The 27,843-nt window shown below is 37.4% G+C and overlaps 2 protein-coding genes across 7 annotated transcripts in view; both read right to left on the reverse strand.

Annotated features, from left to right (window-relative positions):
* Positions 1–5,384: 5,384 nt before the first annotated feature.
* Positions 5,385–17,181, reverse strand: LOC111656798 (guanine nucleotide-binding protein G(q) subunit alpha-like). Of its 2 annotated transcripts, none has more exons than XM_023408659.2 (8): positions 16,917–17,181; positions 16,479–16,635; positions 13,751–13,935; positions 10,304–10,458; positions 9,882–10,010; positions 8,316–8,445; positions 7,599–7,752; positions 5,385–6,924 (listed from the first exon to the last, which is right to left on the reverse strand). In XM_023408659.2, the coding sequence occupies exons 2-8, from the start codon at positions 16,612–16,614 to the stop codon at positions 6,734–6,736; spliced, it is 1,080 nt and encodes a 359-aa protein (XP_023264427.1). In that variant the 5' UTR covers positions 16,615–16,635; positions 16,917–17,181; the 3' UTR covers positions 5,385–6,733. The 2 variants fall into 2 exon arrangements, with proteins under 2 accessions (XP_023264427.1, XP_023264426.1); XM_023408658.2 differs by having other exon boundaries at positions 16,843–17,181.
* Positions 17,182–17,351: 170 nt separating this feature from the next.
* Positions 17,352–27,843, reverse strand: part of hnrpkl (heterogeneous nuclear ribonucleoprotein K, like) — a 14,612-nt gene continuing 4,120 nt past the window's right edge. Inside the window, exons 5-17 of one of the 5 annotated variants that reach the window (XM_087174670.1) lie at positions 27,429–27,514; positions 26,908–26,980; positions 25,688–25,801; positions 25,308–25,436; positions 24,798–25,105; positions 24,351–24,371; positions 24,201–24,254; positions 23,552–23,588; positions 21,625–21,640; positions 20,869–20,901; positions 20,678–20,745; positions 20,414–20,583; positions 17,352–19,299 (exon numbers count right to left, since the gene is read on the reverse strand). In XM_087174670.1, coding sequence (XP_087030796.1) covers positions 19,269–19,299; positions 20,414–20,583; positions 20,678–20,745; positions 20,869–20,901; positions 21,625–21,640; positions 23,552–23,588; positions 24,201–24,254; positions 24,351–24,371; positions 24,798–25,105; positions 25,308–25,436; positions 25,688–25,801; positions 26,908–26,980; positions 27,429–27,514 — 1,140 coding nt within the window. In that variant the 3' untranslated portion in view covers positions 17,352–19,268. The remainder of the gene's footprint in view (positions 19,300–20,413; positions 20,584–20,677; positions 20,746–20,868; positions 20,902–21,624; positions 21,641–23,551; positions 23,589–24,200; positions 24,255–24,350; positions 24,372–24,797; positions 25,106–25,307; positions 25,437–25,687; positions 25,802–26,907; positions 26,981–27,428; positions 27,515–27,843) is intronic. The other 4 variants (XM_087174671.1, XM_087174673.1, XM_087174672.1 and 1 more) reach the window with 4 other exon arrangements.

Here is a 27,843-nt window from a genome sequence, read left to right on the forward strand (position 1 = left end):
CATGACGTCTTCGTACCTTGCCATATTATGATGTTTTCTGATGGTTTTATGCTATATCACACATTGTCATTTTTTCAATTTTTTTGCCATAGTATACTATGTCGTTTTTTCATGTTTTTTGTTATAATATACTATGTCGTTTTATTCACTTTTAAGGCTTTAATTTACCATGATGTCTTCATATCTCATTATATTATGAGGTTTTTTGATGTTTTTATGCCTTTTTACATTATGATGTTTTTTGATGTTTTTATGCCTCCTTATACTATGTGGGTTTTTTTGCTTTTAGGGCCTTATTATACCATGACGTCTTCGTACCTTGCCATATTATGATGTTTTCTGATGGTTTTATGCTTTATTATACATTGTCATTTTTTCAATTTTTTTGCCATAGTATACTATGTCGTTTTTTCATGTTTTTTGTTATGATATACTATGTCGTTTTATTCACTTTTAAGGCCTTAATGTACCATGATGTCTTCATATCTCATTATATTATGATGTTTTTTGATGTTTTTATTCCTTTTTACACTATGATGTTTTTTGATGTTTTCATGCCTTCCTATACTATGTGGGTTTTTTTGCTTTTAGGGCCTTATTATACCATGACGTCTTCGTACCTTGCCATATTATGATGTTTTCTGATGTTTTTATGCTTTATTACACATTGTCATTTTTTCAATTTTTTTGCCATAGAATACTGTCGTTTTTTCATGTTTTTTGATATAATATACTATGTTGTTTTATTCACTTTTAAGGCCTTAATGTGCCATGATGTCTTCATATCTCATTATATTATTAGGTTTTTTGATGATTTAATGCCTTATTATACTATGATGTTTTTTGATGTTTTTATGCTTTCCTATACTATGATGGTTTTTTTTTGCTTTTAGGGCCTCATTATACCATGAAATCTTCATACCTTGCCATACTATGACGTTTTCTGATGGTTTTAATCTTATTATATTTTGTCATTCTTTCCATATTTTGCCATAGTATACTATGTCGTTTTTTCATGTTTTTTGTTATAATATACTATGTCGTTTCATTCACTTTTAGGGCCTTAATGTACTATGATGTCTTCATATCTCATTATATTATTAGGTTTTTTGTTGTTTTTATGTCTTTTTACGCTATGATGTTTTTTGATGTTTTTATGCCTTATTATACTATGATGTTTTTTGATGTTTGTATGCCTTTCTATACTATGTGGGTTTTTTTGCTTTTAGGGCCTTATTATACCATGACGTCTTCGTACCTTGCCATATTATGACGTTTTCTGATGGTTTTATGCTTTATCACACATTGTCATTTTTTCAATTTTTTTGCCATAGTATACTATGTCGTTTTTTCATGTTTTTTGTTATAATATACTATGTCGTTTTATTCACTTTTAAGGCCTTAATGTACCATGATGTCTTCATATCTCATTATATTATGATGTTTTTTGATGTTTTTATGCCTTTTTACACTATGATGTTTTTTGATGTTTTTATGCCTTATTAAACCATGACGTTTTATGATGTTTGTATGCCTTTCTATACTATGTGGGTTTTTTTGCTTTTAGGGCCTTATTAAACCATGACGTCTTCGTAACTTGCCATATTATGATGTTTTCTGATGGTTTTATGCTTTATTACACATTGTCATTTTTTCAATTTTTTTGCCATAGTATACTATGTCGTTTTTTCATGTTTTTTGTTATAATATACTATGTCGTTTTATTCACTTTTAAGGCCTTAATGTACCATGATGTCTTCATATCTCATTATATTATGATGTTTTTTGATGTTTTTATGCCTTTTTACACTATGATGTTTTTTGATGTTTTTATGCCTTTTTACACTATGATGTTTTTTGATGTTTTTATGCCTTCCTATACTATGTGGGTTTTTTTGCTTTTAGGGCCTTATTATACCATGACGTCTTCGTACCTCGCCATATTATGATGTTTTCTGATGGTTTTATGCTTTATTACACATTGTCATTCTTTCAATTTTTTTGCCATAGTATACTATGTCGTTTTTTCATGTTTTTTGTTATAATATACTATGTCGTTTTATTCACTTTTAAGGCCTTAATGTACCATGATGTCTTCATATCTCATTATATTATGAGGTTTTTTGATGTTTTTATGCCTTTTTGCACTATGATGTTTTTTTATGTTTTTATGCCTTATTATACTATGATGTTTTTTGATGTTTTTATGCCTTCCTATACTTTGTGGGTTTTTTTGCTTTTAGGGCCTTACTAAACCATGACGTCTTCGTAACTTGCCATATTATGATGTTTTCTGATGGTTTTATGCTTTATTACACATTGTCATTTTTTCAATTTTTTTGCCATAGTATACTATGTCGTTTTTTCATATTTCTTGTTATAATATACTATGTCGTTTTTATTCACTTTTAAGGCCTTAATGTACCATGATGTCTTCATATCTCATTATATTATGATGTTTTTTTATGTTTTTATGCCTTTTTACACTATGATGTTTTTTGATGTTTTTATGCCTTCCTATACTATGTGGGTTTTTTTTGCTTTTAGGGCCTTATTATAGCATGACGTCTTCGTACCTTGCCATATTATGATGTTTTCTGATGGTTTTATGCTTTATCACACATTGTCATTTTTTCAATTTTTTTGCCATAGTATACTATGTCGTTTTTTCATGTTTTTGTTATAATATACTATGTCGTTTTATTCACTTTTAAGGCCTTAATGTACTATGATGTCTTCATATCTCATTATATTATGAGGTTTTTTGATGTTTTTATGCCTTTTTACACTATGATGTTTTTTGATGTTTTTATGCCTTATTATACTATGATGTTTTTTGATGTTTGTATGCCTTTCTATACTATGTGGGTTTTTTTGCTTTTAGGGCCTTATTATACCATGACGTCTTCGTACCTTGCCATATTATGACGTTTTCTGATGGTTTTATGCTATATCACACATTGTCATTTTTTCAATTGTTTTGCCATAGTATACTATGTCGTTTTTTCATGTTTTTTGTTATAATATACTATGTCGTTTTATTCACTTTTAAGGCCTTAATGTACCATGATGTCTTCATATCTCATTATATTATGATGTTTTTTCATGTTTTTATGCCTTCCTATACTTTGTGGGTTTTTTTGCTTTTAGGGCCTTATTAAACCATGACGTCTTCGTAACTTGCCATATTATGATGTTTTCTGATGGTTTTATGCTTTATTACACATTGTCATTTTTTCAATTTTTTTGCCATAGTATACTATGTCGTTTTTTCATGTTTTTTGCTACACTATACTATGTTGTTTTATTCACTTTTAAGGCCTTAATGTACCATGATGTCTTCATATCTCATTATATTATGATGTTTTTTTATGTTTTTATGCCTTTTTACACTATGATGTTTTTTGATGTTTTTATGCCTTCCTATACTATGTGGGTTTTTTTTGCTTTTAGGGCCTTATTATAGCATGACGTCTTCGTACCTTGCCATATTATGATGTTTTCTGATGGTTTTATGCTTTATCACACATTGTCATTTTTTCAATTTTTTTGCCATAGTATACTATGTCGTTTTTTCATGTTTTTTGATATAATATACTATGTCGTTTTTATTCACTTTTAAGGCCTTAATGTACCATGATGTCTTCATATCTCATTATATTATGAGGTTTTTTGATGTTTTTATGCCTTTTTACACTATGATGTTTTTTGATGTTTTTATGCCTTCCTATACTATGTGGGTTTTTTTTGCTTTTAGGGCCTTATTATACCATGACGTCTTCGTACCTTGCCATATTATGATGTTTTCTGATGGTTTTATGCTTTATCACACATTGTCATTTTTTCAATTTTTTTGCCATACTATACTATGTCGTTTTTTCATGTTTTTTGTTATAATATACTATGTCGTTTTATTCACTTTTAAGGCCTTAATGTACCATGATGTCTTCATATCTCATTATATTATGAGGTTTTTTTTATGTTTTTATGCCTTTTTACACTATGATGTTTTTTGATGTTTTTATGCCTTATTATACTATGATGTTTTTTGATGTTTTTATGCCTTCCTATACTTTGTGGGTTTTTTTGCTTTTAGGGCCTTATTATACCATGACGTCTTCGTACCTTGCCATATTATGACGTTTTCTTATGGTTTTATGCTATATCACACATTGTCATTTTTTCAATTGTTTTGCCATAGTATACTATGTCGTTTTTTCATGTTTTTTGTTATAATATACTATGTCGTTTTATTCACTTTTAAGGCTTTAATTTACCATGATGTCTTCATATCTCATTATATTATGAGGTTTTTTGATGTTTTTATGCGTTTTTACACTATGATGTTTTTTGATGTTTTTATGTTTTATCATACTATGATGTTTTTTGATGTTTGTATGCCTTTTTACACTATGATGTTTTTTGATGTTTTTATGCCTTTCTATACTCTGTGGGTTTTTTTGCTTTAAGGGCCCTATTATAGCACGACGTCTTCATACCTTGCTATACTATGATGTTTTCTGATGGTTTTATGCTTTATTATACTTTGTAATTTTTTCAATTTTTTGCCATAGTATACTATGTCGTTTTTTAACATTTTTATGCCTTACTATACTGTTATGTTTTATGCCTTAATAGACTTTGACGCTTTTTCAAATTTTTATGCCTTACTATACTATGGCATGTTTTGGAGGGGTGGTGTGGTTGTTGCGTCCCTTCCAATGTTGTGACCAACCCTATCCTCTTCAAACTGCTGTAGTTTTCACAAAGAAAACACATATGTGTTTTTAAAAAGCCTCATTTGTGGCTAACATTTATAAGAGATTCAAACTATAAGTAAAACTAATGGGCAAGTTATGTATTTTGATAATTGTTTAATTGTCGTTAGAGCCATTTTTTCAATACATTCTTAAACGTGAGGATTGACTCTTTACTTGATTAGTCAGGAAAATAAATGTTAGATCAATCAATAATGAAAATAATAGTTTCAGCCCTATTGGTTATTATATTCACTGGATAATGTGTTTGGCCCAGCAGCCTCCTCACCTCTTCCTCTATCTTTGTAACATCACTAATCCTGCGTACTGCTGCCACTTTACATTCAGTGTCTATCCTCCAGAAATAAAGGTGCTTTGCCACACGATATAAACTCTGTGTACAACACTAAAAAATATGGACCTCTATAACAGAAGTGTTGCCGCAGGTTCTGGCCAGATGGATGTATCACAGAGGAGGATTTCGGGACCGCTCCAGATGAGCTGACAGAGCAGCCAAGAAGACAAACATTTAAATTGCAAAGCAAAGAGTGTGCTGGAGCTGATTTGTAAATAAACACTAACAAAAAAAAAAGAAAAATGAAAAAGAAAGAAAACCTCAGCAGCAAATGAGCAGCAAACTGTCTGTTTATTTATACAATCAGATTAAAAAAAACACTACGACTGCTTTAAGATATCACAGTGACAGAGAAACAGAACCATAAATTAAACAGTACAAATTAGACTGTAATTATTTTTAACATGAAGGAAAGGGTCGTGTAAACATTAGTGCTGTGGATATGCTATCATAAGCTTTTCATTCATGCATTTGATACCTTGAACAGCATATGAATTAATATCAAGAATGCTGTAGTTTAATGCCTCAGAGGTTACTTAACATAACAGTTCTCTCCTCAGCAGTTAGCATTTCAACACTGACCTTGAAGCAAACAAAGGTGAAAAAAAAACTAGGAAAATACTGTACCATACGATATTTACACAACACATTGAGATAAACAACGGGGCAAGATCTAAAGGCATTTTAGCAAATTATTTTAAGGCAAGAAAACTACTTAAAACTCCAAATAGTCCCTGAACCAAGTGAACACTTTATTTTACAGTTTTGATATGAGACTTTAAAAAAACAGGAATGCGAATGTCTCTTTGAAATATGTTAAATTACAAGAAATTTTACTAATGCTGTGCTCACAAAGAAGTGGTTTAACACTGAACAATGCCCTCACAGACGAATGCAAAGTGTACAAAGTCAAGTGAAATTCGAAACAATGTGGGAATGATCATGCCCAACTAAGTGAGGTACACACATACAGACGATCGACACAACTAATGCTACAAAAAGGAAGTGTGCAAATCAATATCTGTAATAAAATAAGTCATTAGTGTTAATTTTGACTCGTTTGCCATTAAGTCACCACACAAACTAAGCATTTAGAGTATTCCAAACAGTTCTTAACTTAGAAAAAAAAAAAACAACTCTGACCAACTTGGGTTAGTGATGTGAGGTCCTGCATTGCAGTTAGTCTACATCCACTTCCACAGATTCCCTGAAGGACAGACCTAGTACATTACTAGTCCTCAAAGGCTTTTGAGGCCACTGAAATACTTTTTTTCCCTCTCAATCCATCAATGTGCATTTATACTGTTTCTGCTCAACAACGTTTACAAAGAGCTCCATAAATTTCAGAGTGCATACTATAATAGACCCCTCACTAAAGAGGCACTTTAATTGTCGGGACACACTTCATTATAGCTGGAGACATCCATTTTCAAAGAGCCTAACAGGAAAATTTGAAATACATCAGTAGTACAGTCATTTGGCGAAAAGCGCTATAGCTTCTCAATTTCCTGTTTTGGATTATAGTGTTCAGAAGCAGTGTGAGGCAAACCGAATCACTGCAGAGCTCTCCTGACTGCCAGCTGTACAAAGCTGATTGAATTATGACGCCGAGCCCACCATTTTAAACTAAGTTGTAGACTTCCAGGTTCTCATGCAAGATGTGGTCCTTCACCGCACGGAAGACAAATCGAATGTTGTCTGTGTCTGTGGCACAGGTGAAGTGGGAGTAGATGATTTTTTTTTCGTTTGGATTAAGACTCACAAACATGTCTAAGATGAATTCTTTTCCTGCTTTGACATCCCGCTGGGGACCTGGTAGAAAGAGACAGAGGGCAAAAACAGCACATGAAAGTCACCAGAGCATTTCAGCAGTTACATAAAAGCTCAAGAATAAAAGAACTGTAATATATAATGGTTGCAAAGCACTTAAGGGATACTATGTAACTCTTAAAAATAGACATAACATAATCTTCCTCTTATAAATGAAAAGTTGAATTCATAAGCAATAAAACTCACCCTTCATCAATTTAAGACATGCTGCTACAGTTTCAAAGCCAATTCATGGCTTTGGCATAAAAAACAAACAAACAAAAAAAACAGGACATTGTTTTATGTACTGTATGGATGTATGTACTGTGTTACTTGGTCCTGTTCTTGTTAAGCAGTCGCACACACTTTTTTTTTTTGTGATTCTTTGTTGTTGTGTAGCCAAATACATCAAATACACCCCTCTTCCTGCTTTCAGGAGTTTGGCATCTTGTTTTCTGGTGAATGATTCTCCATTCGCAGGCCCTTGTTGATTCGAGTGTGCATGTAGTCGTGCCAACATGAGCCACTGTAAACTACTGGGCATACTAGATCAAGAGAGGCTGTAGCAGCAAAACCATGTGGTGTGTTGAATTAAGCAAACAACAGAAACATCATCATGCTCAGCTGCATTTTTTTTTTTAAATCATTTTTGCCCAGAATGAACTAGTTCCTCTTACCATCATATTCAGGGAAGTAGTCGACCAAATGTGAATACATGATTTTCTCCTCAAGTAAATCGATCTTGTTGAGGAACAAGATGACTGAGGAGTCTTTGAACCACTTGTAGGTGATGATCGTCCGGAATAAGGCCATGCTTTCCTCCATTCGATTCTATGGAAAAATCACAAGACACAGACATCTCAGCGGGAGCAGAAATATGAAATCAGACGTAGTGTTTGAAAGCAGTACTTCAGCAGTGATTGCCTGTGTGAGCAAATTCAATTGGCTGTAATCTCATCAAGCGAACAAGCCTTGCTGAGAGCTGCACTTTTGCTGAACAGAGCGACTAAAGAGCTCCCCCTGCAGGTGAACTGCATGCACTGCCAGAAAGGAGGGTTATGATGAGGTTTGTCATTGTTACCAGAAAGAGAGAGAGAGACAGAGAGAGAGAGTGAGCGAGAGAGAGAGAGAGAAAGAAATAGAAATACAGACAGAGAGAGAGAGGGAGAAACTAGACTAGTGTTGGACTCTGTGGAGATCTGGGTCATCTCCACCTCAAAGGTTTGGCTTTAAACAAAAGAAACATTGTCCCTTTGTATTTCTCCCAGTGATTTATTTTTGCTTATCCCAAAGTGAGCCCATTTCTTTCCCATGTACAGACTAACGACACATATAGCAAGAGCTTATCTTGTGCGTGTAGCAGAATATTTTGTAGGTAGCAGCCCTCATTTTACCTCATTGGCAGACTCAACAAGGACCTGATCATACTCGCTGAGCGCCACCAGGAACATGATAGAGGTGACGTTCTCGAAACAGTGAATCCACTTCCTCCTCTCTGATCGCTGGCCACCCACATCCACCATCCTACAGCCACAGGATTATGCCATCATTAAAAAGAAAAAATCATATTACCCACTCACAGACAGTTTTATTCTACAAATTGTGAGGCTGAGCTAATTTAATAATAAGGATAATATAACAGGAAACGTTTGAGAGTTGATTATAAGTAATTTAGACATGATGACTAAACAGGACAGTGTAATAAGTTCAAAAGGTTGTATCTGCTAAGTTAACTGTACTGCAGCATTTGAAGAAAAAGTAAAGACAACATTTAGGCTCAATCTCAATATTACAATAACTTCAAATAAAATTTAAATGATATCTGTCTTAATATCACTATATCACCACATTGCCCTAAAATTCATGTGTGCTAAGTGTTGAGGGGCTTTAATGCTTTTATTACATCCCCATGACAACCAGAACCGTCAGCATTTGTCTTTATGGCGTGAGGATTAAATTCAGGGAACAGAAACTTTCACTTCCCCAAAATATCTGCTAGTTTCAGAAGGACACATTTCACTTCCAAAACCAGCTTAATTTGACGTCGCTGATGAGTGATATGAAACTACTTTATAAATGGGCAGAATAAGACCTTGGACTGTAGACAGTTAATAGTTAAATGAGGTCCAGCTGTGCTCAAACAAGACTAAGACTAACAAGACATAATGGCTTCCAACTTGTGACTGGTTCCACAACAATGCAGTTTAGTCTTGTCAGAGGACACAGGAAGAAAAGAAGAGAGTCTACAGCCAAGCTAGCTGCTGTGTGTTGCTGTACCTGGGCAGAGTGGTGCTTTAAGTGAAATGCTAACATCTACATGCTAACATGGTCACAATGACAATGCTAACATGCTGATTTTTATGTTTTGGGGGTTTTTTGCAGGTCATTAAACCAAAAGGAGCATGCATGACTGTTGGCTGTTGACATATTTCAGTGTGGACCAAAGTGGTAGACCGACGTTGCCATCCATAGAACCATACTGCTATGAACACATGTGGGTGTTATTGTAAACTATGCTGTTAAAACTCTCATTTTAGGTTGGGCAATGTGACAGTGCATAGGGGAGAGACTTAACTATATTAGATATACCAACATATACAGTATATCCTCTTATTATCTCTGGGGGTATTAGGTAATTGTGGGCAATGTTGCTCAATCACTGAGAAGGACAGTTTGAGTTATTGTACTTATTTGTGTAGTTCACTGGATTGGCTAAGATCAGACACTCCCATCTGGTAATTTCATTTATAAACAATTAGTGAAGTGAACTTCCAGAAAATATATCATGAGAGAAACTAAACTGATCCAATTGTGATACTAAACTACACATAACAGCACCATTGTCAACTGTATATTTGCCTGTCCTACTCCCAAGTACTTTTTCACTCTTTATGCCTCGCCTGCAATAAAACCACTACAACATAAAATATAAGAAAATAAACAACAGCATGAACACTCACCTGAACACCACATTCTCCAGGTCAAAGGGGTATTCTATAATACCTGTTGTGGGCACCCTGACCCTCAAGACATCCTGCTGGGTTGGCAGATAAGCAGTATCTGCGATTCGATCCAAGTCATTCAGATAGCTGGTAACACAGGATGACAATGCACAGTGGAGTAAATGAAAACAAAACCAGTCAGATAGATATGAAAGCAGCACAGGACACATTTATAGTAAAATATTGAAGTCATAGATGTTTCTGTTTCAGCCACTTCACTTTAATCAGTTATTTAGTCCTTTTAAGCCTTTTGTCAACAACCTTAAATGGAATAACCACTGAACTCAACCCTTCTGGAGTGTATTAAACAGACAATTGGCAGATGATACAGTGGAAACTATTTGGCAAAGGAGGAGTTATTCGTCTCTGTTTACACTCACTATTTGGTTGAGTCTGAGAGCTGGTATTCCCTCTTCCGATTGTAACATTCCTGAATCCCTGGATCACTCCACAGGCTCTTGATGGCATCCGCATATGGGTTTGTTAATGTTGTTACTTTCTCCACATCAACCCCACTCACAATACCGGCGTTGGCCTGAACAACAACAACCAAATGACACACTGAAATGAATAATTAAATAACTACAGAGTGCTTTACAGGAACATTATCTAATGTTTGTGATCTTGTGCATTGTTTTTGTAGCATTATGAAACCTGTACGCTCACACATACGCTTACAGTGTGCAAAAATCACTTACATCCACAGCCACATCTTTTCAATTTGACAAGTCATAAGTGGTAAAGCTTAAAACAGAATAGAGAACCTGATTGGTACTACTAATCTTAGAAATGATCAAGCGGAGTCCAATACCTGATTTAAACACTGTGTGATTAGAAAGTAGGAAAGTCTGCCTCCGTAATAAGTAAGCTAATGTGGCAATTTGATATTTAGGAGACTGACCAACAGCCTGAAGTTAGGTTGTCTACACGTGATCAGTAGAATTGTCCGGCTTGAGCCATTGTTGTGCCTATGATGAGAGATCATTTTTAGACTAAAGCTGCAATGATTTAATGATTAATCAATTAGTCCATCGACAGGTAATTATTGAAGTCCTTTTCTGTGGCTTTAGGACTGTTAGTCAGACAAACAAGTTATCACCTTGGGTTGTAGGAAATCATGATGGTTTTTGATCTTTTATTTTTTTATTTATTTTTATTGTTTTCTGGCTTTTTGTGCCTTTATTGATAGTGCAGTAGAGAGAGACAGGAAATGGGGAGGCAGAGAGAGGGGGAATGACATGCAGCTAAGGGCTGTCCGAAGTGGGACTCGAACCGGGGCCGACTGCAGCGAGGACTGTAGCCTCTACACATGGGGCGGATGCTCATCCAACTGAGCTACTCGACGCCCCTTTGATCTTTTATTGACCAAATGATAAATCGACAGATCCATCGATTATGATAATTATCAGTTGCAGCCCTAATGAAAACTCTTGCTGGCTACTCAACGTAAAATAATTACACCACGAAATGATGTGGGACCCCTCACTCTGTTACAAAAACCATGGTCAGAGTATCTCAAACCAAGAGATTTTACTCAAGCTGCCTTTGTGTCCTGCAGTAATTACCGACTGTAACCTCCACAGTAAGCTGACAGCGGATGTAGCAACAAGAGCACTGCTGTTCACCCTCAGTGTATATAGTCTTTTTCCCTTTCATATGCATTCACTGACACAAAGACTTAAAGCACAAAGGCTTCTATGTGTCCCGGGTCATCCTGGATTTTGGTTTGTGGATTGATGTCCTATGTCTTCTCAGAACTCTTAATCTCTATCACACCCTTACTGCCCTAATTTGTGTCTGATTAATAATAAATATTTCCCTGACTGCATATCCCTTGGGGTCCCACAGTGCAGCAGTTCATCCAGAAAACACTCAAGTCTGTTTGCTCTCATCTGCTGCTGCTTGGGACACTGGGATAATCACATGGGAGGAGTATCATTGCCTCCAATAAACAGCCTTATTGTACACAGAGCTACGACATACTGAAACTGTAATTTTGTTGATGGGCAGCTGTGTTTGATGATCTGATGGTTTCTTCCATTGCTACAGAGATAAAGGGGATATTATGACCATGATACGAATGTCTAGGAGCTTCCTTACTAAGGTAAATTCCAGTGTTATGTAATACATCTGTACACACTGTAAATGGGCTTAACCAGTTTATAGCATCACTGTTAACTCCAAAGTAAACAATAACATCTGACGAGCTGTTTGCTGAGTCACATCTCTACACATATTGTAGGAATAGTAAGTAATTTTCCTGTTATGTCTGGCTGACTAAAATTTCTAACAGAGATTGTATGTGTTCAAAATGCCACGGGAGTTTATTTTTAGTTACTTTTTTATATTTCTGGGGAAAGCCATATTCTCTGAAGCCTTTGCCTTCTTTTTTCTTGCACATTTTAAGACTGATTTCATGGCTCCCGCTTCACTGCTTTCATGTTCCCACTCTTTGGAGAAACGATGGGAGAAATTTGAAGGAAACTGCTGTGCCAGCATCTGTTGTTCTTTCTCTTTTTTTTTCTTACCCCTTTTCTCTCCAATCTGTTCACTCCGAAAAATCAATCCGAAAAATTAACAATTCACTAAAAGCTCACTCTTACATCCAACCGACTGACTGTTTGCTGAGCCCCACCTCCATCAGTTATTGTTGTCACACCTGTCTGTTTTTTCTTCATCATTTTCAAAACAATGGGACCTTGTGTTCAGACAGAGGTAGGAAAAAGCAGGTCGATCAGCTGTCGCTAACCGCCTAATTAAGCTTATTTAACTCCACGTGTGGGCTGAAAACATCGTCTCCACTGATTTTTGTTTCCAGCTGATTTCTTTTTGATATGAGAACAGTGTAAAAAGGCTCCTAATATGAAACTGATGGCCAAACACTCAATATTATGCTTAAAGTCTGAGGCTATAGCTAATAGGTCCTAGGCAAAGATTTAGTATCCTCATCATCCACATAGAAGAGATGTAAATAAAGAAACAGTATTTTTCTTGTATTAGTGCAGAGCCACACAATTATTATAGGGAAAATATCCAGCTGTTCTTTTGTTTAGTATTATCATTTGGCTGCTGAGCTTTCATTCTTTAACAAGCAAGACATTGGTCATGTTTATGGTTTATTATTTGTATTTTCAAACATGTGGCACTTGTGACATTATAAAAGAGACAGCTTTTAGGATGAGCGCGCTGTTGCTGTTCAGGAGAGGGGTTTAGTGAATGGTCACCCTCCGGCCCACAAACGCTCTGCACTAATATCTGCATGCTCAGTGACATGCTGTTATTTTCTGAGGTTCCACACAACTTCATCCTCACTGGTGACAAGACGGAAAAAAAAAGTAACCCACATCCTGACTCAGACTTGGCTAATGCAGCACTCTTCTCATCTGGGTCTCATCCTTACTTAGAACTATTACTAATGTAGCATATTTGTGTGATTAATAAGCTCCTGCTGTTGGTATGACAGGGACAGACTCCTGTATGATTAACAGGGAATTCTCTGTCTCCTTCCCCTTTTGTTTCTTTTTGGCTCAGGAGTACCTGTCTGTACATGCCTGCAGTGTAACATCATGTGTACTTTCCAAAACGACAGCCTGCTCTGTAAGTAGGCAAAACTTTCTGGCAGCTGGATTGCGAATCTAAACACTGTTGCAAATTACCAGAAGTACTTTACCCTGAACACACAGTAATACACACTGCAGGCTCTGTCGATGCCGGAGCTAAAACCTTGCACACGCTTCTGTGGGAGTGTGTGTGGTAAAAACCTCTTCCTCAATCTGTCTGTGTAAAGCATAAAAACAAAAGGAGAAAGAAACAATAGTCTGGTCTACCTTATTGTGTTCATACTTGTAGGGGATCTGTAATGTGTTCATGGCCTGGATCATGGCCTGCATGGCGGTGAAAATGTTCTGGTAGACCAGCCTGGTGAAGGATCTCTTGTCCTCCTCAGAGTATCCGCGGCCATGGATGATCCTCATCTGCTTAATGAAAGTGCTCTTCCCACTTTCACCAGTTCCTGGCCATCAACAGATACATAACATGCATAACAACATGCATAACAACACACATGCATACACTTAAACAATAAGGCTGGCATTATGCTATTTTTTTAATTATCAATAAAACCCATCTGTCAAAACGTCCCTACACTGTCTGTGCCTCTCAGCCCCAGGCTCATTGGTTCCTACTGAGGACATACATTTTTACAAACAGCTCACAAATGTATAGCTTCCTTTTCAAAAGAGAAGTTACTCAATCATCAGTAGTTGTATAGTTGTTGGGGACTATTTTCGCCATGGATTCATTTGAATTTGGTGTGTCAGCATTTAGGGCAGAAGCCCTACCTACCTACCGACCTAGTGTTTCTGTGGATGGCAATGTCAGTCTGTCAGTCCACCACTTTGGTCCAGACTGAAATACCACTACAACTATTGGGAGAAAGTTTGTACAGACGGTCATGTTCCCTTTTGGGATGAATTTTAATCACTTTGGTGATCCATTGACTTTTCATCAGGTAAAACTGTCACTTTGACCAATACTTTGCTTCATGACCAAAAACCTGCAAAACGAATGACATTCACATCTACCTCAGTTGTACTTAGTGTTTAGTGCAAACTGACAAGTACAACATATTGTAGCTGCTAAACATCAGCATCACCACTGCAAGCATGTTAGCATGCTGATGTTAGCATGTAGCTCTAAACACAATATATAGCCACTGGCATGGCTGTAGACTCTTAGTCTTGTTGGACAACAGTAGAGGTCTCTGTCTCACATGAATAAGCTATATAAAGCTTTCACTACACAGACAATACTTGTCATCAGGATCAATTTATTTTTAGTTTTAATTTCTTCATGGAATTTGTTCACAATATAAAATATAGCATGTCACCAGCCTTATCCCTTAACTCTGTGTGTTGTCAGACAAACAAAAGCAGAGGCAACAGGTTTTGATTATATGGTGTTTGAAGCACTTCCATGTCTCACTCTTATGCAATCTTGAACTTAAATTAATTACCATTGTCTGGGTTGTATCTTGTTTTGAGGCCTTATGGGTCTTGTGTTTATTCTCAGTCAGTTTTTACGAACAGTTTTTTGTCGTCTCACAACTGACTGTGTGTATGTCTGAAAACAAGAAGAAGTTGCAGCATTTCCCCCTGCAGATGACAACGCTACAAAGCTTTCCAGCCAGTTAAAATGAAACAATGACATTTCAGCATGGACTAGTTGATAGTAGCCTGCACTACTCTAATCTCAGCCTCACTAAAATATATATTATATTAAATGCTAGGTAGGATCATTCAGCATGATACAAAAAATGCACAAATGTATTAGTGTAAGATTTCTTTAAAATACGCAGTCATTGTTTTGTCAGTGCTGTAGCTACACATCTGACTTTTGAACCTGAAAGGTTGGTTACACATTCATCAGGGAGTCAGTCATTTTTGAAAGCAGGATAACCACAAACAGCGTGACTGCCTCACACCTTAGACTTACTCACAGCATTGCTGATGCATCATTTGTCAAGTAACATAAATGTAACATGTGTCCTCCCAAGATGACGCAGCAATCATTTATTCATCTGCCAGATGGGACTAATGTGTGTCTTCTCTGTTTGTTATAATCAGTGGTGCAAGCACATTTACTGTAGCTGAATACAGTTTTGAGCAGCAGTTTGATTATTAGCATTATTAGCATATTAGCATTATTAATTATATGTTTATGCATTAATATGTAAGAAGCATTTTGCTTTTGTCAAGCTAAAACTAAATTTAACCTAACAACTAAGTACATGAACTAAACTACTGTACTTAAGACCAGTTTGGAGCTACTTGTATTTTACTTGACTATTTCCATTTTATGCTACATTATACTTCACTACATTTCAGAGGGAAATATTGTGCATTTACTCCACTACATTTTTAACAGTGTACTTTTCAGATCAATATTTTACATGAAAAAAACAACAGATGTTTGTTTCCTCTCCCAATAATCATCTTGCAGCCCCACCCCCATATTGGGAACCACTGGACTAAGCTAACTGTATATAAAGTAGTTAAAACTGGCTCCACATCAAGCAGCTACAACAACAAAATGCTGCTTACACGCTGATACATCAGTATAAACAGTCTGATACTGTACTACACAGCGAAGTAGTCAAAGAGGATGTTTTGATTTTGAATGATAACTTTTACTTTTTTATAAAATTTTGCTGATAATACTTCTGTTTTGTTGTTCTTACAGTTAATGTTTTAATGTTTTTTGAGTTGGTAATACAGTACTTCAGTACAGTTTTTGAGTACTTTAGATACTCAAGTAGTTAAAATATTCTGCTACTTTGCAGAGGAAAATTTACATATTGGGATAAATTAACTCATTGGGATTTCACATATAAAACATGTATTTTTACTTAAAATTTTGAATAAAATTGTAAAGGAGTATTTTTACAGTGGGATACTTCTGCTTTTACGTAAGTATAAGATGTAAATACTTGTTCCAGTACTGTTACTGTACAGACCCCAGAAGTGATACAGAGAGGAGTTATTTTTTGCCTCTTACCGAGAAGTAGGAGCTTGAATTCCCGGCGGGCGTCCTTCTTGTCCCGGCGGAGCTGCCTCTCAATCTCATCGTTGATCCTGCGAGCCTCTTTGGCCTCCGGGCTGAGGCAGCAAGCTCCCACGGAGCTCAGAATCATAACTCCTGGATAGCACGTCACCTTAAGGAGCACAGACACATACATAGTGTTAGTTCTACAGGAAAATATAAAAAAAGCCCCGATATCCTGAAGTCAGTGTATATTTTGGTGAACCCCTCCACAGTCCCCACAGCCTGAGCTAAAACTGTTCCCCTGAGCTGGAAAAAAGGTTTAACAAATGTAAATTTGAGGAAGTAAAGCAGTTACTCTCAAGGCTGTTTGTATTACCTTTATCCTCTCTTGAGAAGAGGAAATTAACTTTGTGCAACAACTTAAGAAGACTGAAGTAGCGAGTCTTTTACCCCTGGTGGCTGAGCTCCGGGCGTGGTGGGCTGAATATGGCGGAGTTTTACATGATAGTGCTACAGAATGATAGAAATACGGCAAAAGTTATTCCCCTTTAAATTAAAAAAAAGGCTTGTTGTGCCACCGTTTCTGTCTCCGCTGTAGGTGAAGCTCGGTGTTATCCTCCTCAGCGTCCGGTTTTGTTTGTCCTGGGTGAAAAACCAACAGTGAACCATGTGACGGAAGGCTGTGCTCTGATGGGAAACCGTGTGGGCTTTCACTATTACATTATGGGAACAAATTTCCGGTGTTAACTAGTAAACTACGGATGCATGTGACAGTTACAGCAACAGGCTGACACATCACCTTCTCTGGGAACCAATCAAAACCAATACATGCACTGAACAGATATTTCTCATTCCTCTGTTGAAATAAAGACACGAGCACATACGTTTGGAGAACTGTAACACAGACTTTATTTACTCAACACCTGCAGGTACTACAGATTATCAGACACAGAAATACAGATATGACCAGACAGAAAACACCACTCTGGACTCACAAGGCTGCACGCTGCTCACATCCAACTGCATCTTAAGAGATCATCAAAAAAACAAAAAAAAACAAACAAAAAAAACAAAACAAAAAGAAACTTTTAAAAGTGCTTACAAATTAAAAACACTTATGTAAGAATAATTGGATCTAACAGGTCAGATGTTAAAGTTGCATTACAGCGAGTCCATCCAGGCGAGCGGCAGAAAATGAATCAAATAGAGAAAAAAAAAGAAGATTAACAAACCTGTCTTTTAGCTCCACCTCCTTCCAAGAAAGTAGAAAGTAGTCTGGGCCAGTCTAACCCCCCCTCCCAGAAATTAACTGTTTCTATGTAAATATATACACACACACACACACGCACACACACACACACACACACTTTATACAGCTTCTTGTCTTTCAGTGAAAAACAAAAGTTTTTAAAATTTTCTTTTTGATATATCACACTGGCACATTTATCCCAACTTAAAGCAAAAACTTTGACATTTTGGGAAATATGTTTGATTGTGTTGTGGCCGAGTTAATCTAGTTGAGACACTACTCTCATCGAGGTCTAGGTCTTATCAAGACTGGAGAGTGGGAGGAAACTGCTAGCCTAGCTCTGCCCAAGGGTAACAAGGTCCACCTACAGTACCAACATCTCAGAGGCTCATCAATGTTGCTAAATCCACACAAAACCCAAAAACGACGAATGACAATTGTTTTAGCTGTTTTATGTTAACAGATCTCACTGACAAAAAGTTGGTCAACCAGAGTCTGGAACCCGTCCAATCGTCTTAACAGTGGCTGAGTTTTTATTGTCATTTAAGAGAGGGGCCTTTTATCCAGCCTATGAGCTTAAACTTCAGTACAACTAAATGATTAGAACATTAAAAGTCTTCATTAATATGAACAGATATAAACTTGTACAAGAAACACTAATGTCATTTTTGATAGTTTATATTTTCAGTAACCTAAACATTTTAGGAGGTTTGGACTGTTGGTTTATTTGGGCTTCGAGGAATAATGACAGGTATTTTTCACTATTTACTGACATTTTTCACATTTAACAACTGATTGATAAAATAAAATAATCATCAGATTTATGTGAATAACTGTTGGCAGCAGCAACAAATGATATGAGCTTTTGGGGCCCCTGTGCAGTTTCAGTCTTAATTTAACCTAATTAAGAATTCATGGCAAGTTAGTCCTACTTAGGATAGCCAAGAACTTTTCTCATCTAAAACTCAGAGCCAGAGAGCACTTTTCCTAAAATGTCAAACTATTTCTTTAACTCCCATTTTACAAAAAGCACTTTATTTGAAAGTGGAAAAGGATGTTGAATCTTGTGTAAAAATTAAAAGTTTATTTAAATGGCTCTTTAACCATTCTTGACACCATGCATCTTCATTTGGAGTGGGTCCTTCATCAGTTGAGGGAAAAAAAAAAAAAAAAAAAAAAAAATCACATCATATTCCTTAAAAAAAGATTACATTCTGCATGCTGTACTGAAATGAGGGAGATAAGGGCCAGGGGTGGCTCACAACACAGAAAGTTATCACACAGATGAGTTTACTCCAATGACGGCACAAGGATCTCCCAGAAAATAATTACACCTGCACGGAATATGTTGTTGACTCCTTGTTTGCTGTTTGACAGCTTAAGATTTTTCAAAACTCCTCTAAATAAAATTAGCAATGTATAGATAGGTGGTGTAGTGTGTGACAGTGAGGGGAGTGGGCACATCTACCCAAAGCAGAGGAATGTAGGCTCTGAATAGACGGAGCAAACAGTATGGCAGCATGGCTTCGCTCTTCTTCTTCACTTCCTTCTTCTTAGAAGAACCGACCAGAGTACTGCCTCACACTGAAATAAGAGACAGATATAAGTAAGGGCATTTCATGAAAACATCAAGGATATTTATTTTAACAGGAGCATAACATGGGTCAGGAGTTGTTCATGCTGGATGCTGCAAACTGGAAGACATTTTTCATGTGGAGCAGAACTGTAAGTTATAAAAAGTATGCCAAGGTCAAGGCTGAAAATAAATTCTGTCTGCAAGACGCAATATGACTGTTGAGGCCATTTAGTGAGTGGGGAAAATAAATGTGTGAACTGAAAACTCTTCAAGATGAGATACTAGTGTAAAAAAAAAAAAAAGAGGCTTTAACGCCCCTTTTTCTGGCATAATATACAAAATTTTAACATTTATCCAAGGCAGTAAAATGTTGAGTTAAGAAATATCAGGTTCAAGTTGAGCAGATTAGGGCTGCAACTAATGATTGTTTTCATTTTCAATTAATCTGCTAATTACTTTGTCAATTGTTTTTTCCATAAAATGTCACAGAACACTGAAAAATGCTCTGTATAATTTCCCAAAGCGACATCCTCAAAGTGTTTGTTTTCTCAGACCAACAGTAAAACTCCAAGAGATGTTCACTTTACAGTTTCAAGTGACAAGATCAGAAAGAAGCAGAACCTCACATTTGAGAAACTGAAATCATAAAGCATGGGCCTGTTCTCCTTCAAAGATGATTAAAATAAATAATTGATCATCAAAAAGTGGCAGATTAATTTTGTGTCAATCAACCAATCAATTAATCGACCAGTTGTTTCAGTCCTAGACAAAATCAGGAGCTTTCTGGTGTTCAGGTTTTCTCACTGCTTACGATCAACGTCTGGGGCAAAGACTAAAGAAGCAGTAGTAACAGTGGTGTCAGTATAGTACAATTAATATTGCAGCAACTATGTTTGACTATAGGAACAACATGTTTTATCTGCTTTTATGTCTTTGTGTGTTATAACTTTCCACTGGCATTTCTACAGGAAGTAAAGTCGAAGTGAACTATTTAAGACAGCAACTACTAAACTGTTTACTTCCACCTAGCAGTGGATGGTAAACAGGCCATCAGAAGAGACCAGGCTGCTGCAGTGTGATGATGAAGACCTTTTTGGGGGGTGGATTCACAGAAGCACATGCCTGTTCTGCAGCAGGTACTGGGCGTTCTGGATCTGGTCCTGTGTTCCTGTGATGGTGATGATGCGGTCCTCAGAGCCCTCTAGTGGTTCATCAATCTTGATGGATGCCCCAGACTCGTGGCGGATCTGCTTGATCCTCTGGCCGCCCTTACCAATGATGGAACCAGCCAGCTGCACAACAACCAAGCAGAAGTGAAATGTCTTCTCTGTCTTTCTTTACTGTCAGAGTCATGTGTTTTTGAGTGTAAATAGATGCTTTACTCACATCTTTAGGGATGGTGACTTGTGTTGTGATGACAGGGCCTCCTATGTCACTGTATGACCCTCTGCCACCTAGATGGTGAGAAAGTATATTTAAAGTGATTTTGTCTTTAAATAAAATGTGCAACAATATGAAACAATCCCTTTAGGTTAGGAAACAAGACACTGGGACAATAATGATTCAGCCCCACTCACCAGATTGAAAGTGATCCCAGGAAGAATTGTTGTCTTTGAAAACATTGAAAAGGAAACAAGAAAGTGAAAAATGAAAATTCACCATCGTGACAGATAGGGTGTTAGTAAACAAGCAATACAGCCTGACAGAATACCCAAACAAGATTCCCCTTTATGTGCTCTTACAGTGTGTTACAGGGCAATTACGTTTTTTAAGGGAAATGATTATTCAATGATGTAATTCTGAGGATGTGGGGACATGTCAAAACTTGCAGCCACAGCTGCAACAACATGGTTTAATGGGGAAAGTAATATGAGTGGTCAAGCCACCCGACAGGTTTTAAACAAATGAGCATTACAGTTAATTCTTGAATAAAAATTTAAATCTCAATTTAAATCAAATTATCCAGAACATGGTCAGAAAACAAGGATAACATACATTAAATTGTCTGTTGTAATCATCCATTGCATTTTATAACTGGGTGCACTATGCATTATGATTAGTACAGTAGACCAACGATAAACCAGGAATCTGCTGCATTGACTTTAGCATCTACTTTTTGTAGATTTAAAAAGTAGTGGTCAAGTGGTTCTATGATTTGACTTGTTCCCCAGTGCAGTCTGTTTAGCAGAGTTTATTGTGTCCCCACATGACATATGTGAAAAGGATGATGGCTAAAACCATGAAAATAAAACCTCAGTTAACAAAAAACAGGATTTTCCTTTGATGAATTAAATGTAGATCTGTGCAGGATTTATACAAATATCAACACTCACCATATCCGCCTCCACTCTGCATTTCAGGATCAATGGGACAAAAACAAAACAAAACAAAGATAAAACATAAAACTGTAATGTCACAATAATGACAGCATGCTATGAAAGCCTTTTTAAGTTGCCTGCACAATAATAAGCCACAAACTCTGTACCCATTCAACAATATCACAAACAACCTGGCCAATATGGGTAAGATTCTTTCTTGCATCAAGAACAGCCTGAATTATCTGAGGCACAGATTCAGCAAGGTGCTGGAAATGTTCCACGAGGATCTGAGTCAGGACCAATTCCACAGCGTTAAGCAGTCACTGCACATTTTTCAGCATCATTCATGCTTCAAATATCCCGTTCCACTTTATTTGAAAAGTGCATTATTGGTTTGAAATCTGAGTCCTGCAGGCCACTGAAACAAACTCATGTAATTCTGTGGCCATCCTGAGATAACGGCTTAAAGACGCCTTTAAAGCGATATGTGGACACACCACCTTAGTCTTCTAGATCCCCACAGTGATGTACACTGTCAGTGTGAACAACTTGACAGCATCATCAGTTTGACTTGCAGTTCAACATGCACAATCTATTAGCAAGAAAAGTAACAGCTGCAGCAGTTGCAGACATGTTGCCATCTAAAGGCAAGGAAACAAATTCTTCCAGCAATTTTGACACTTGTGCCGCCTCCAGGCAATGAGTGTTAGAACTGCATTTTTCTTTTGATAGCTGCTGTGTGTCTGTGTTTTCTATTTTACAGTTTCATCCTGCAAAATATTTCTGCTGAATACTGAGAAGACTAGGGAGTTCACACTGCCCTCGGACTTCTGGTTACTTTGAAGACGGCCCTTAGTAGACAACATGAGGTGGGATAAAAAAAAAAAAAGCAAAGTACATACTATGTAAAAATAAAAGGTAGAAAAGGAACATTACAAAAATATTTGACATTTTAAAAACTATGTCATTGCTCTGTTATATATGAAAATTGTCGCAGGCTGCAACTCGGACATAAGCACTTCAAGAACTTTGAAACTGGGTCAAAATATTCAACTTATTGTGCTTGAGCTTTCAACAATCTGGGATATTACATTTTTTATAGACATGTCATGTCATAGTGCTAATTATACCAAAGAATTAATTGCCCATATTTAGGACATTTAAATGCACAGTAATAATTTGCCTTAACCCAATAAATCCATCCTCTGGCTATTCAAATGGTAATGCATTAATGTAACAGTGAGAATTAGTTCATCACCTAAATATTCTAAATAAATAAAAACACTTTTTAGTTATCTGAGCATGCAAACACTTTGCAACCATATGCATTAAACAGTTGTATTTATGAAGCCTTCAGATGAGTAAAAGTAAAGTGATACATTTCTTTTATTATCTAAGGCTATCTTCTTATCCAGTTAAAGTAATTCTTCATCTCTTGAGGCTCTCACTGCTGAAGTTAATTTGCATTTTGATAAGCAAAATCAGAGTGGTCTTTATAAGTGAAGCTGTATTAATGCAATCACACCATGTTTACCCTTAAATCTCAGGAATTCAGTGACTTCTATTGGTATTCATCTGATTAAATATATTCTTTTATCCTGTTGGAACAATTTGCAGCTAAGACCTGAAGGGAACCTGTTCAGGAATTGCTTTGGTTTCAGCTCAAGTTGATTTGCTAGCCTGGTGGATCTCTGGACTACGTACTCAGCTGCTCTGCGGTAACCAAGGAGACAAGTGTTGCCAGGCAACAACAGGCCAAGATCAGTGTGCATACACAGTGAAAAAGCAGCACTGTGTCCATGCCTCTGTGCTTGTACTACACTCAGAAAGAGGAATTCCAATCATCTCATCTGAAACACAATTCACAAACACCACACAACTAGGAAGCTACAACCACACAGCACAGCTTAGCTTAGCACCTGTAAACACAGACGGCACTCACCATGCTGTCATAACGGTCTCCTCTTCCTCTTCTGTCACTACACACAAAAAAGGTACGCATTAATATAGTAAAGTTAATATAGTTTATCTTCTGTAGAGGACACTTAACACCACAGCATCAAGCAGGTCACGGCTGTTAGATTGGTATTTAGAAAGCTGTGAGTGTGAAAGGACATGCAGACTCTACAGATGACCTGTGATCATACTCTGAATCAGGGCTGGTGGGTTGACAGTCTGCCGCTGAGCAACTTTCACTGATATATGTCGCTGTACTTTGGGAGGAATCATATTAACATAAATCCTCAGATTTAGCCAGGTGGCAGAGAGTGGCCCTTATTTGAGGCAAGCTTTTATCAGTGTCAGGCCTTTATTTATAATTTCCCCTGTTAGCTTGTTGATACAAACTCAAAATGTACCTGTTGTATTTATAACTTAACCATAATATATAATATTTCCACAGATCTAAGCATCAGTACAGAAAGAGTCAAGTCAGGTGTTCTTCTCACAAATTATGTTAAGCTACCATGCATAAAACTCAACACTTCCTTCTGAATTTTCACATTAAAACGTCCCTTTATACACAGGCTTTTGGCCATTATTTCAAAACCAGCTTTTATATGATCATTTGCAGTATTGACAATCCTGCTCACCTTGGTCTGTCGTCCATGCTGCCGTGGTAGCTGCCATGTGAGAACCTGTCTCCCCTGCGAACATTGACAGACAAGGGAAGGTATTGGAAAAATAAAACGTAAATGTCCAAAAGTATCTAAGCAATTGGGTGTCTGAGGGTTTGTTCACACCTGTGGTTTGGTTTATATGATCTGGAACAAGGAAAAATAAGACATCACATTGTTACCTTTTTTTTAACCTTTTAGTTCACACCTGCTTTTTATAAACTACCACAGAGCTAATAGTTCATATGGACAGTTTCCCTTTCATGGAGTAGTGTGCATACACGTTAACGTGGTTACAAAACGATCTTGTCCTCAAGCCTGTACTTATACAGCAAATCCATCAGCAGTTCATGATCAGTTGGTGGATTTAACAGAAGATAAGCTTTCGTATTCATGTTAAAATCACATATCTACCATTAGTTTGAGACCACAACTGAACTGCTCCAGAGTCTGGTTAGAGACAGACCAAGACCCTTCTCTTCAGGAGAACTCGGTCAGAGTTCAGCCGACAGTTTTCAAAGCAGCCCAAACGAACCAACCCAAACACACTGGAGTTCATTTTAACCTCCTCACCCTCCTCTTGGCGGCGGAGGCGGGGGAAGAGGCAGGTTACGTGCACGACTGCCGCCTCGTCCACCTCTGCTCAGCGGTGGTGGAGGACCCCGGCGGGGGCTCATGTCGTCGTAGTCCCTTCTGGAGGGAGGCATGGGTCTGTTGCCACGAATTGGGGGCATTCGCTCAAAGCCCCCACGCACACGAATGGGGAAACCCCCAATGGGTCGTCTGCCTCTCTCCTCAAATAACATGGTGAAACCTCCATAGTCGTATGTCTCATCGTAGAAATTAGGGTCATAAGGCTGGGCACGACCTTTGATTGGCGCCTGCAAAATGAAAACAAAGGAAATTAAAAAGAAGAGATCGTAATAGACTCTCCTAAACGGAAATAATTGTTGAAATAGTTGTTTTGTTTAAAGCACACAAAACAATCTTCTTAACATTTCACTTCTCAGAATTGGATTTCAGCTTCAAGTAACTATTATTACATCTGCATGTGTGCATATGTTCTCAGTGCTGTAAACTCACCTCTGACACCAGCTCCAGGATCACTTTTATACATTCAATGACACGTTCTGGCTTTCCTCCCACCAAGACGACTCTGTCGGTGGAGTGTGGGCAGCACTCCTGGAACAACTTGATGGTGGTCTGGGTGTTCTGGCACGTAGAAACAAAAATATGAGACCAGACCATCAAAATTCACTTTTGAGCGCTTCGCTACTGAACTAGCCTTATATTAACAGTCAATCAAATCAAACACATTTTAATAGTTCACATACATACATATGTTCACATACAGTATTCATCATTAACTATAAAACAATTATGTCTCTAATAAGTCATCTACAGGCCATCAGTTCGGGCAAAGCACCATGGCGAGGCTCCTGCTAATCTGGACTCTGTCCTACCTCTCTCAGCTCCTTTATCTTGGCACCTTTCACCCCAATGATGCCCCCTGCCAAGCTCTGATGGATCAGCAGGCGAAGCTCACAGTCAAAATCAATCCCACTGTAATGCTGGTACTAAAGAAACAGCACAAGATCAGTAATGTCAGTAGGGCCTGAAACTCATCCTATAGTTGCAGAAACAAAGCATTTCTGCAATTAAATAATCTATGTTGCCAATGGGTGGAGAAAAAAAAAGGTGGCCATCCTACTTTATGTAAACCCAACATCTAGTTGGATTTAAATTCAGTCCACACAGAGATTATTGATTATTAAAAAAGACTTTTGTAGAGATTTGAGTGTACTGATGCTCCTTTCCTTGAATTTGATCCCTTTTTTTTTAGCTCCAGCACAGCAACTAAGTCTGATAGCAGGTGAGCAGAGTATACATTTTTTCCTCTCTATTTTACTAAATTAGTGAATTTTCACACTCACTCTTTTATACTGAATAGCTGTAAAATAAACAGTATGTGTCAACTTTAGAGGATATTTTTTAAAGCAGCATGGGGTAACTGACAGACCTACAAAGACCCCAAATAATTGGCACTAAAATTGCTGCTGCTGCAGTCACAAAATTTATTATATGATAAAAAGGGACTCTCAATATTTCATCGCAGCATTTTCCAAACACAGAAAACAGTACTGTTTTAGAAGAACAGTGGTGGAAAAGATTGAACTCATTAAAGCTAAGATTCATCTGAGTAGAAAAATCAACAATATAACAACAAAAGGTGCCATTTGGAAAATGTATCCAAGAACAACAAAGTAAGATGCATGTGTTATGGGGTGCACAAAACCTGGAGCAGTAAAAATGTGTAATTGTTCACTTTGTTGTTCGGACACATCTGAAGCAAGGTGCGCCATTAGCAAAATATTGTAATAGATCAACATTAGTATGGGCTGCCATTGTATGGGAGTCACTGCAGTGATTGGTCTGCACAGTCAAATAACAGATCCAGGCTCTCACGTTGACCTGAGCAGTATAAAAAGACCACTGCAGTAAAACTGTAAGGGTGACTTATGGCCAATCAATGAGTGTTTCTGAAGTAAAGCTCTGCCATTTGATCCAATGAGTCCCAACAAAGTAAAGGGTTGTTATTCAGGTCACGGCAGTTTCGTTGTGTAAAGTTCAGCTCAGGTTTTGTCATTTCATCTAAATAATGCTAATTAACATGGTGGCTCACCTCCTCTAGAGTCGGTATGATTTTCAGCAGAATCTCTCCAATAGTGTCGATGCTGGCATTCACACTCAGGATCCTGTCAGGAACCATTTTGTCCCAAAAGGAAGCAAGGCATTACAAGGGGGACAAAAACTAGAACACAAAACAAAACCTGATAAAAAAATAAAAAATAAATAAATAAAATTTAAAAAAACACGCGAGAAGCAGTCCAGCAAAAAGTTACGGAGAGACTTACAAAAAATTTCCAACTAAAAAGGAAAAATTAAGACTACGCACAATTATAACTTTTTCCAAACACTAAACTGATTAAATAAGAAGCTGACATGCACTCAATCTAATATTATTCTCAAAGTAAGAGAAGCGTTGGGAGGATGGGCAGTTTCAGAACGGCTCAAATTAACGTGAGACTGGCCACACAGATTTGGGGAAGGGGGTGTGAGAGAGAGAGAAAGAGATCTTCTATAACCATCCCACCACCAGCAAGTTGAGGAAAAGGAACGTAACAAACTGAAAGAATAACTTGCCATGACAACTGCGCCTCCAGCACACCTTCATTGTGACCAGGGGGGGTTGGGGGAGAAGGGAGAGGTGGGGAGGAGAGGGCTTGGGGCTGAGGTGAGGAGGAGACGAGGTGGGCAGTAGAAAAAGAGTAACAGAGCAGAGGAGTTGAGGTGGGGAAGGAAATATGAGTGATTACCAACTACTCTGTGGCACAGGACAAGAGCAGGGTTGGGGTGGGGGGTTGGGGGTTATGAAAGGTTTGGCAGGCAGCTCTGATCTGATGTGGCCTGAGAGAAATTTAACAGAAGGGATGCAGCACAATGAAATAAAGAGACGACATTAATGACTGACAGAGTGGGGGACGGAGCCTCCAGACAAGAGCCAGTGCTCTCTCAGAGATAATGGACAGTGATGCTGAAAAAAGTGGAGGGGGAGGGG

Source organism: Seriola lalandi, unplaced genomic scaffold (genome assembly GCF_002814215.2).
Source record: "Seriola lalandi dorsalis isolate HSWRI2012SDOR001 ecotype SW California unplaced genomic scaffold, Sedor1 jcf7180002054370, whole genome shotgun sequence".
Taxonomy (NCBI): domain Eukaryota; kingdom Metazoa; phylum Chordata; class Actinopteri; order Carangiformes; family Carangidae; genus Seriola; species Seriola lalandi.

Bases quoted from the DNA above. Each gene is read 5' to 3' on its own strand.
- LOC111656798 (XM_023408659.2), bottom strand. From the start codon at position 16,614: ATGATTCTGAGCTCCGTGGGAGCTTGCTGCCTCAGCCCGGAGGCCAAA. The intron at 13,936-16,478 runs GTAAGAGGCAAA...GTTGATGGCCAG, and splicing joins ATTCAAGCTCCTACTTCTCG to GAACTGGTGAAAGTGGGAAG. The intron at 10,011-10,303 runs GTGAGTGTAAAC...CTGTGTTACCAG, and splicing joins CTCTCAGACTCAACCAAATA to CTATCTGAATGACTTGGATC.